The sequence below is a fragment of the Delphinapterus leucas genome, chromosome 4 (genome assembly GCF_059928025.1).
Source record: "Delphinapterus leucas isolate spDelLeu-1000000601 "Yukka" chromosome 4, BTC_Dleu_Yukka2, whole genome shotgun sequence".
Classification (NCBI taxonomy): Eukaryota; Metazoa; Chordata; class Mammalia; order Artiodactyla; family Monodontidae; genus Delphinapterus; species Delphinapterus leucas.
Genome location: NC_143132.1, coordinates 143,280,595 through 143,292,728, shown reverse-complemented (window position 1 = coordinate 143,292,728; position 12,134 = coordinate 143,280,595). Strand labels below are relative to the sequence as shown.

The 12,134-nt window shown below is 38.0% G+C and overlaps 1 protein-coding gene across 1 annotated transcript in view; it reads right to left on the bottom strand.

The window, feature by feature from the left end:
* The window catches only part of KCNH8 (potassium voltage-gated channel subfamily H member 8), a 384,197-nt gene that overhangs the window by 59,113 nt on the left and 312,950 nt on the right, over positions 1-12,134 (bottom strand). The window contains exon 11 of the mRNA XM_089911194.1: positions 10,403-10,617. Coding sequence (XP_089767320.1) covers positions 10,403-10,617 — 215 coding nt within the window. The remainder of the gene's footprint in view (positions 1-10,402; positions 10,618-12,134) is intronic.

The window sequence follows — 12,134 nt, the reverse complement described above, 5'->3', positions numbered from 1 at the left end:
CATACCTGACACTGTCTTAAGCACCATAAAAGTGTAGGGTAGGTAAAACCGTTCACCACAAGATACTTCGAGGAAGGGGGTTTGCTCCCTAAGGGAGAGTATTTTAAAATACACAACCAGCAAAACACTTGTTGAGCCTGGGATGGCAGGGAAAGCTGACATGGTAAAATGCCATGTGAGTCCTTCAATATGCAATTTTCTAAGAACAATTATCTCAGAAAGGTGCAGAATTAATTATGTTCTCTTATTACACAAGACTGTGCTAGCAGATGCACACCTACACACAGGCTACTCTTGAAGAGCTAAGTATCTGGGCTGTCAGATATGATTTTTAAAATTATTACTATTCAGTAAATCATTTTCAAGAAAATTGCTTCCAGGCAGCCCAATCTTATTTGAGACTGAAATGGGGACTAAATTTAAACCAAGTCCCTCCTTTGGAAATCACTCTCTTTTCACTATAATCTTGAAAAAAATTGTAATATAGTCACATAGGAAGCAAGAGATATTGGAAAATCACAGACTTCACTTGAAAGACCCATTCAGGTTTGTTTTTATCTAAGGGAAGAAGCAAGGAGTCGAACCTCATGGATACAGTACAGCTTAATTAGAGAAGAAATTGTCTAGTGCCAAGAGGTTCAAGCGAACATAAATAGGGCCTGGGAATTAGATGCTTTTTCCAATGACATTTGCATTTGAGATAGGACTGCCTTCTGAAAACATAAAACTAGAGGTAAAGATTCACCTTTGCATATTAAAGACTTATGGTCCATACCCAAATAGAAATATAAATTCATATTCAGATTCCACTGAGGCTAATGCTGATTAAGAAATATGAGACATGCTTGACCATCATATATACTATAGACCTTATACTTAGTTACCTAAGTTTACCACTTAGGGCAACAAACCTATGTATTACATTCTGATCAAGTATTTTATAACCATAGATAAGCTGCTCTACTAGACCCTGGAGTTTTCCACATGCTCGCTTCATCCAAAAAATTTGTGGCCTCATGCCCTGGTCAATTAAAGTGAGGTGAATAACAGTTCAGAATTATTTGATGTTTAAAAGTTCTCTACTTTCTGGGGGTATTAGTGTTGTAACAGTTAATCTATGTCTACAGAAAATATATGTGTTACCTTAGATTTGAAGGTAGATCTTTTTTTTTTTTCATCTTGACACCTACTATACCAAACCACTTGGAGAAATTATATTACCTACATAGCAAGAGGTTTTTTTTCCCTATTTTTCAGCTTAAATTCCTCCTATGGCTTTTGAAAACTTCTTGTCCTGAACTTAGGGGAACTGAAAAATTGTTGTTTTGCAATTTAGTTGTTCTTTTAATTTGTTCTTTCAAATCCTACTATTGACACTCTCTTTGCTTTTGTTACTTCTAAGATATATAATTCTAAAGTCCCATAACTTTTCACTTTAGACTCCATTTACTGGCTATATAGGCTGCTCTCTTTAGGACTTAATTCATTTTCTCAAAATTTCACATAGGTTCCAGGTCCCAAAGTAAGATTTTTGACATTTATTCATTCAAGTATCAAATATATATTAAATGTTGATTCTGCACCATGCTCTGATTTAGGCACTGAGGATATATATAGAACAAGAAAAAGCCTGAATAAAATAGACATTCTGGCAGGAGAAACTGACAATGAACATGAAAACATACATATTAAAGTAACTGAGACCTTGTTAAATGCTATGAAAAAGATAAACAAGGTGATGTGACAGAGGATAACTGGGAGAGGCAAACTCCAGGGCAGGCAGCCAGGTAAGGTCAGGGGAGTAGCACTGGAGAAAGAAAAAATAGCAATGCAAAGGCCCTGAGGCATGAGAGGCAGGCAGGCACCTGGCATGTGTAAGGAAGGGAAAGCAGGCCATTTTGTTGGAATGCAATGCTGGACATGAGTTGATATCTGATGTATCAGATAAGTTTGAACGACAGGCAGGAGTTGGAATGCAGAGAATCTTGAAAGTTATGGTGAGAAGTGTGGATTTTATTAACAGTTCATGAGGATCCAGTGAAATACTTTAAGCAACAGAGTGACATGTTCCAATTTATATTTTGAAAAGGTTTCTCCTGTAGACTTGAGGAAATAGGGTGGGTAAGGGTTTAAGAAAAGAGGCAAGGATGGGTGCAAGCAGTCTACACAGGGGATGCTCCCACATCCCACAAGGCCACTCCTTCAAGGTACAGAAAGAAAAAAAAAACATTTGACAAAATTCTACATGCACTTATGATAAAAACTCTAGAAAAAGTAGATATAGAGGGAATGCACCTCAACATCATAAAGGCCATATATGACAAACCTATAGCTAACATCATACTCAATGGTGAAAAGCTGAAAGCTTTTCCTCTAAAATAAAGAAGAAGACAAGAATGCCCAATCTCCTCTTTTATTCAACATAGTATCAGAAGTCCTAGCTATAGCAATTAGGCAAGAAAAAGAAAAAAGTCATCCAAATTAAAGAGGAAGAAGTAAAACTGTCACTATTTACAGATGATATGATAGTATGTATGTATATATTTACAGATATATGATACTGCATATAGAACCCCCCAAAAACTATTAGAACTAATAAATGAATTAATTAAAGTTGCAGGATACAAAATTAATATCCAGAAATCTATTGTGTTTCTACACATTAATAACAAACTATCAGAAAGAGAAATAAAGAAAACAATCCCATTTATAACTTCAACAAAGAGAACAAAATATTTAGGAATACATTTAACCAAGGAGGCAAAGGACCTGTATTCTGAAAACTATAAGACATTGAGGAAAGAAATTGAAGATGACACAAACAAATGGAAAATTACACCATGCTTATGGATTGGAAGAATCAATATCGTTAAAATATTCATACTACATAAAGCAATCTGCACATTCAATGCAATCCCTATCAGAATACCAATGGCATTTTTCACAAAACTAGAACAAATAATCCCCCAAGTTTTTTGGAACCACAAAAGACCACAAATAACCAAAGTAATTTTGAAAAAGAAGAACAAATCTGAAGGTATCAGGATCCTAGACTTGAAACTATGCTACAGAGCTAGTAATCAGAGAGTATGGTACTGGCACAAAAACAGACACAAAGCTTAATGGCATAGAAGAGAGAGCTGAGAGATAAACCCACACCTATATGGTCTATTAATCTATGACAAAGGAGGCAAGATTATTCAATGCGGAAAAAGTCTCTTTAATAAATGGTGTTGGGGAAACTGGACAGCTACTTGTAAAGGAATGAAATTGAACCACTTTCTCACACCATATACAAAAATAAACTCAAAAAGGACTAAAGGTTTAAATGTAAGGCCTGAAACCATAAAACTCCTAGAAGAAAACATAGGCAGGAACTTCTTTGACATTGGTCTTAGCAATATTTTTTTGGATATGACTCCTCAGGTAGAGGAAACAAAAGCAAAAATAAACAAATGGGACTACATCATACTAAGAAGCTTTTACATGGGAAGGAAACTACCAACAAAACAAAAAGGCAACCTACTGAATGGGAGAAGGTATTTGTAAATGATATATCCAATCAGTGGTTGATACAAAAATATATAAAGAACTCATACAACTCAGTATCAAAAAACCAAATAACCCAATTAAAAAATGGGCAGAAGACCTAAATAGACATTTTTCCAAAGAAGACATACAGATGGTCAACAGGCACATGAAAAGATGCTCAATATCACTAATCATCAGGGAAATGTAAATGAGCTATCACCTCACACCTTTAAGTATGGTTATCACAAAAGGGACAATAAATAACAGGTGCTGGCAAGGATGTTGAGAAAAGGGAACCCTCGTGTGCTGTTGGTGGAAATGTAAATTAATGTAGCCACTACAGAAAGCAGTGTGGAAGTTCCTCAAAAAACTTAAAATAGAAATACCATATGATCCAACAATTCCAATTCTGAGTAGTTATCTGAAGAAAATGAAAACACTAATTTGAAAAGATGTATGCACTCCCATGTTCACTGCAGCACTACTTACTATAACCAAGACATGGAAACAGTCTAGGTATCCATCGATATATGAATGGATAAAGATGTGGTATACTATACAACAGAATATTATTCAGCCATAAAAATAATAAAATTCTGGCACTTGCAGCAGCATGGATGAACCTGGAGAGTATTATGCTAAGAGAAATAAGTCAGACAGAGAAAATCATGTACTGTGTGATTTCACTTGTATGTGGAATCTAAAAGACAAAAGAACAAACAAAACAGAATTAAACAGAAACAAACTGGCGATTGTCAGAGGGGAGAGGGTTGGGGGGTGGAATGAAATAGATGAAGGGGATTAAGAGGTAAAAAATTCTGACTAGTGAAAAAAAAAACTGGCTACAAAATAAATAAGTCACAGGGATGTAACTACACATAGGGAATACAGTCAATAATATTGTAACAACTTTGTATGGTGCTAGATGGCAACTGGATTTATTGTGGTGATCATTTTATAAGATCTAAAAATATTGAATCACTATGTTGTACGTCTTAATCTAATCTAATATTGTTTGTTAATTATAACTCAATTTAAAGAAAAAGAATAGAGACAGGGAGAACCATTACGTCACTTCTCTTTTGTTATGGTCAGGGAGATATGTCTCAGTACCTACCTGCCCACCCTCCCACCCCAAACACACCCCACAGGCTGGTGAGAGCAAGTTGACTCTCCCATTAGCATGTAACTTTTACATTTAATTATGTTTAATATATAGGTGTTATCTGATGTATATGACCACTCTGGAAAGTTTTCCATTAATTATGTCTATAAATGTGCTTGTTTCACTCGAGAGTCAAGACTGGAGTGCGTAGTTTTGTAATTACACTATTGAAATATGGTGCTTGGTGTGTAGAGAGAGTGTGTGTTGATGAGGGGTTTGGGGTACTGTGATGAAGCTTGAGGTTCTGAGCAGCTATGGGTCAGCACCATAAATCACCCACATACCATCAAATACATCAAAACTGGAGGAAAGCTGCTAAAAGTGGGTGCTCCTCACAGGCTCCCTTGTCTCTGTTCAGGAACCTTCTCTGAAATTTGGTGTAACCTCTTGTGCTGTAGTGAGGTGGCATTTCAAAGACCTTCACCCAGAGGCCACTGACACTCAGGAACCTAGGGAAATATCTCTCCCTTTACTAAAGGGTGGGGAGACTGAAGGAGGAGACTTTATTTTTTATGCTGATCAGATTATATAAAAATAAGGGAAAAAATGAGGTAACCAACACACTTAAACTGTAATAGGTTTACAATCAAAAAATGGGCAGAAGACCTAAATAGACATTTCTCCAAAGACATACTGATGGCCAATAGGCACATGAAAAGATACTCAACATTGCTAATTATTAGAGAAATGCAAATCAAAACTACAAAGAGGTTTTACCTCACACTGGTCAGAATGGCTATCATCAAAAAGTCTACAAATAATAAATGCTGGAGAGGGCGTGGAGAAAAGGGAACACTCCTACACTGTTGGTGGGAATGTAAATTGGTGCAGCCACTATGGAGAACAGTAGGGAGGTTCCTTTAAAAACAGAGTTGCAATACAGTTCAGCAATCCCACTCCTGGGAATATATCCAGAAAGGATGAAAACTCTAACTCAAAAAACTACATGCACCCCAATGTTTATAGCAGTACTACTTACAATAGCCAAGACATGGAAGCAACCTAAATGTCCATCAACAGAGAAATGGATAAAGAAGATGTGGTACATATACACAATGGAATATTACTCAGCCATAAAAAAGAACGAAATAATGCCATTTGCAGCAACATGGATGAACCTAGAGATTATCATACTAAATGAAGTAAATTAGATAAAGACAAATATCATATGAAATCACTTGTATGTGGAATCTAAAAAATGATACAAATGGATTTATTTACAAAACAGAAACAGACTCACAGACACAGAAAACAAACTATGGTTACCAAAGGGGAAAGAGAGGAGGGATAAATTAGGAGTTTGGGATTAACATATACACACTACTATATACAAAATAGATAAACAAGACCTACTGTAGAGCACAGGGAACTATACTCAATATTTTGTACATAACCTGTAATGGAAAATAATCTGAAAAAGAATACATATATAAATGTATAACTGAATCACTTTGCTATATACTTGAAACACTGTAAATCAACTATACTTCAGTAAAAAAAATGACCAAAAAAAGTTAATAGGTTTCATCGAGTAACCCCTGTTAAGGTAAAACCGGAGAATTTATCACCTTTTTCCAACAACCATTGCCATTTGCTGCTTCACAACCTCACCACCAAGTCAGAGTCCACGATGTGCAAACCCAGAACATATCTACACATAGCCATAGCAATATCTGATCTTCAGTGTTTTAGCACTATTAATGTTTGAAAACATATTTTAGATACTCTTCCATCACTATTTATCTCAAATTCAAAATTCTTATGTTAAGGCAAACTAAATTTCACAACCAACAACAGATGGGTCTGTGCTAAAATCAATTTTATAGGGTTTACCATGAGAAGCTGTGAAGCAAATTTCTTAGCATCTCCATAGACAGAAATAGCTAAATTAATCTATGTCATTATTGGGGTCATCCAGGAGATATAAATAAGGGCAAACACAGAGAATACACTGAGTGCATAAAACTGCTAATTAGCATGAGATCGAAACAGCACTAGCTAGCCTTTTCACAAACTTAGAAAATATTTTACACATTTTAATTCGTTTTCCTGTGGGAATTGGATGAGCTGCTATTCTAAAGTTAGGTAATTTATCAGAGTTCTAGAGTCACAGCTTACTGTTACATGCATACCTTTTGACTATTTCTTAAAATGCTTCTTTGGTCTTTATTTCAAATGGGTTTTTATTTTATTTTATTTCAAAATGGGTTGATGATCAGTCTCCTCTTTATCCAGATGTTCCGGTAACGTTCTCTGTCACCTGATAGTTTATAAGCTACTTGGGACAGAAGGTGATATCCAGAAGGCAAAATTAGAGAGACATGAGGCAATCGAACAGAGAGAGTTAAGCTAATATGTGTCAGAAACAATGGGGAGTTTGTGGATGAAGGGAGAGGATGAAGAGAGGACAGGAGGTAAGAGCAAGAATAAAGGGCTGAACTATGGGGCAGGGAGGCCACAGGAGTTTTAAGAATAAGGATATGGAGTGAAGTCACATTTATACTGTTTGCATTTCCATCATGCAAATGTTCCTCCTTCTAGAACTCATTGACCAACCTTTCACACAGGCTTCAACCCACCAGAAACCCTGTGTGATTGGATAGTTTTGTTTGCACGTGTGTGGGAATTAAGGAGGGGGCTGGGTTCCACACTGGTCTTACACCAGAGTTGCAGAGCAGAGAGCAGGAATCCATGACCATAGGTAATCGTCAGAATATAAGCTCCCCCCAAAGTCATAGTATCCTTGGAAACAGCACAAGACTTCTCCCCCGGGGTATGAAATTATGGGTCAGGGTGGTCCAAATTTACCTTTAGAAGGTATAGCATCCCAGGATCTTGGATATAATGCAAATAGAACTTCTGAGTGATACAAAATGAGGAAACACAAAATATAAAACGATAAGGGTCTCAGAGGTAAGCGCCAGTTCCCATTAGCCCTTAAAATGTAACTTAGAAGGAGCCCTCTGTAAAGAAGCAAGACTTTTGGTTTCAGCCACAATGAAAGAGCTTATATTGAACTAAAAAATAATTATAAATCTGGACAAAATATATAAAATAACTGTTTGAAAGCACTGGAGAGCAAGCAACTTAGGTCAGACTTGAAGGGCTGTGTTGCCTGGGAAAAGGGAAGTCCATCAGTGTGAGGACCATGTTTATCCAGGTGTTTTCCTGAGAGAATCGGCTGTTTCAGTGTGAGGTGGAAGAGAAAGGAACAGTCTTCCTGGACGAGGACGTTTAGGTGTACCAAACCACCTGGGATTTGATGAATAAACCCCAGAGAGGAGGGAACTGCATCAATGGGGCCCTTGAGGCATCAGCTAGCTCCCCGTTTGAGCCTACGCAGGGTGGTGCTCCAAGAAACCAGATGATTTCCATAACCATGTGATGCTCAGGAGATGCAGGCTGGAATTCAAGGCCTGCCAAATTGGAGGAGCCTTGGTGAACATCCAAGGATTTTAGCTGAGATCCTGAAAAAAATCATGTCTTACTTAGGAGTGAGAGCTATAGCACCAGAGTAAGGGCAAAACTGAAACAGATCAGCCTAACAAAGATGAAGAGGAACTGTGAGCAGGATGAAAGTGATTTGCTGGTACTCTATCTGCCTGCCAAGAGAAACTATAACCCTATCTAGGGGAAAATAATGTGAACACTTTTTCATAAACAACATCTACAATGAAGCAAAATCATGATATCTGCTAAAAAAAAGGGGTGGGGGCCAAATAACCTAAAAGAAAACAAACAAACAAAAAAAAACCACACACAAGAGAAATAACAGATAACGAAAATAGTCTCATTGGCAATTCAGACATTGGAGTTTTAAAATCACTATGATTAATGTTTCAGCAAAGAGAAGAAGAAGATAAAAAATGGATTAAAGGTAAGAATCCTTAAAAGTAACCAAATAAGAAGAAACTAGGGGTTGAGATCCCATATTTTCCATTTGTCTATGCTGAGGAATGTTGGCTCTTTCTTCCCTCATTTCTTTTTCCCTTTTTGGTGGCTTCGATGCCCTAACTCACCTCCAGTCTTCAAAAATAGTTGTCACATTATGTTGTTGTGGAGAGCACAAAAGGCAACTATAGTCGTAGACCTCGATTTATTGAAAAGGAAGACAAGAAGAGTGTCTTCAAGAAGAGACAACAGGGGACTTCCCTGGTGGCGCAGTGGTTAAGAATCCGCCTGCCAATGCAGGGGACACGGGTTTGAGCCCTGGTCCGGGAAGATCTCACGTGTCGTGGAGCAACTAAGCCCATGAGCCACAGCTATTGAGCCCACGTGCTGCAACCACTGAAGCTGGCGTGCCTAGAGCCCGTGCCCCACAACAAGAGAAGCCACCGCAATGAGAAGCCCGTGCACCGCAGCGAAGAGCTGCCCCCGCTCGGCACAGCTAGAGAAAGCCCGTGTGCAGCAACGAAAACCCAACGCAGCCAAAAATAAATAAGTAAATAAATAAGAGACAACATAACTACGAGTTTACAGATTTTAAAATGACAGACACCTGTGCCCATACTCTGTCCCTGTCACCTACAAGTTTGTGTGACCTCACACACGTTACTTAACCATTCTGCATGTGCCTCCTGTCCTGTAAAACCTAGTTGACACTCACCTTCAACAGTGGCTTTAAGCACTAAATGAGATGTTTTACACAGGCAGAGTACTTAGCACAAGTAAGTTTGCAAAAAATATCGATACCTCCTTTGCCACTTGTCATCATCAATGGAGAGAAGCACACATTCAAGAGTGGTAATCTTGAACGTCAGAAAGGGATACCATCTACATACTGTCTGCCATTTGATATCCTCCACCAAGATGAAGTCATACGCAATTTGGGTTCACTCTTTACCTTTCAAGTGGAGAATACTGATGACGAACAAAATGTCCCCACAAGTGGGTTAGTCAAAACAAGAGCTTCGTTTCTTAAACCCTTAGGGAAAAAATCGAGTATAGCAGATATCTGGGGCAGCTCAAGGCAGCAGATCAAGGCTTCTGTTCATAGAGAATGCTCTGCGTACGTGCTCTGGTTTGCCTTTCAACAATCATCCCTATTAAATCATTGGTCTCTCTGACACATCTAATGAAGTCATGTTCATGAGCAGCTTAATCACGGGATGCAGTTTGGTACATATTTTGACAGGAAAGCTGTTTGTATAAACTGAAACATGCAGCAAATATATAATTTCAGAAAATGTTCATTATGCTTTCAGCGTGACAATCTTTGGCTTGAATCCTTCCATGCATTTTTAGTCATTTTAAGATAGGCTGTTTTGAGTACCGGTTAACAAATAAAAAGATATTCTTAAGCAAAATGTATGTCAAGCCAGTGGAGTAGTGAGTAATTACACACACAGCAAACTCTGCACCACATACTCTATCCAGAAATCTTTCAGTTCGGGAGAAGTCACACATCTCTAGCTGAATATTATATGTCCCTGAAATTGATTCTGGCTATAAGCACATGAAAGTAAAAAAGAAAGAAACTGAATTAAGAGAAGTCATCCGTAAATAATACTTTCCTAAAATGTTGATAACAAGCTCCAGGTTTGACTTGTAGCTAATTATCTAACTGCTCAATTAGTAACTGAACAGTCCTACCTTATCTACTCAGAGACTTTTTGAAGTGAGGTCAGGACATGTGCCTTTCCTGTTATAAATGATCTCCAGACCCCATGTGTTTGGGTCTCAGCACTAATTAGAAGCGAGACTTACATCACTCTCGTGACCTTCTCGAAGGTTGTATGTGAGGTCATGCTGAATGTCTTCCACAAATTTGTGAGCATATTCTGGGTAAAGGTCCAGCACTTCAAAGAGTCCTTTGAGGATGATGCACTGGAGATCACAGTAGGTTAGCGCCTTCACATCCGCATTGGTCTTGATTACTTGGTCCTTAATTGATAGATTGGCTCCAATTAAATCCCCTTTCCCTTGAAACAGTGAAAAAAAGAGACATGTAGCTTTAATGAAAAGCAAGCTTGGGACTGATAACTTTGTTTGATTTACAGGCTTCATCTCTCTGAAATTACACTGAAAGAGAAGAGGAACCTTTATCTGGGGCAGGGTTTCTCAGCCTCAGCAGTGTTGAGATTTGGGGCCTGATCATTCTCTGCTGGCAGGGGGACCATTCCGTACAGGGTAGAATGTTTAGTAGCATCTCACATCATCCACCCCCCAGAGATGACACCCAACATATCTGCAGGCATTGCCAAATGTGCCTTGGCAATCAAAATTGTCCCCAGTTGAGAAAACTGGTCTAGAGAATAAAGCCTAGGAGCCCGAGAGTTAGCAATTGTAGGTCATACATGGGCCAGACAGGTCCCTCACAGGATTTGGTAAATGACTTTAGACAAAGCAGTTGACATTTTTCGTCACAGTTACTTTAACCATTCAAGGGAAATAATAATGGCTCAGTTTTTCTGACTGCAGGACTCTGAGGTTTAGACCATCAAGAGGTATATTAATCATTTTGATTCTAGCACTTTGGACAATAATATAAGCATCACCATCTAATATACTTGGGCTGTCTTATTTATCTCTGAACATGTCTACAAGACAGGAGGCAGGGCATGGAGGAGGAGAGTTGAGAGGCAGAGGCAACTACTGGGCATTACAGACCATGAAATCTACTACATAGAAATGCAAAATACAAGTCATAGTTTTAATGCTCTGTGAGAGTGTAAAAATCCCATTTTCTCCAGCAACAAAGAAAGTGAATAAATAAAAACTATGAGCTCTTCCACTGTGGGGAGAGATGATCTAAGACTACTTTATTCACATTTTCTGTGTCCCACCCCACAGCCAGCACCTCTTATCTTTTTTAACACCTCTGTCGATCAGTCTTAGGCTACACTTCACCTGTCTGGGAACTAGCTTACTTCCTCGAGTTTGCTGATTAGATAATATTGGACAAGTTATTTGAATCTTTAAAATCTTAAAATTGATTCAAATCAGTTTAACCTGGCAGGAGGGTGAGCATAATTGTAATTACTAACAAAGAGCTGATTGCAGCTTCAGTTTTATTTTAGACAGAGCCGTTAATTCACTCAGCATCCATGTGAGAAATCTGCAAGGAAATCCATTCAATTCTCAGACAAATTTAGGTTAAAAGCTGAGGTAATATGACCAAGTTCACAAAGGATGCTGGCATTGGATTCAAGGCTCCAACTTAGGAGTTTCTACTTCGTCTTTGCTTTGTCCTCAAATATCATCATGCCTATAAATAAATAAAATAACTTTTATTTATTTATATATTTTTATGGCCGCTTTGTTTCATTTCATAGGGAACCAACAACCACTAATTGACCAACCAAAAACCACCAAGCAAATAATATCTTTGGAATGTTATAGAACAAATTGCCCCATCCATTCTTCATTCAATTAATTGTTTTAACTTTGAAACTTTTATTTTTTACTGTGCCCAGAATTTCTGGAAGCAAAGTCTCTG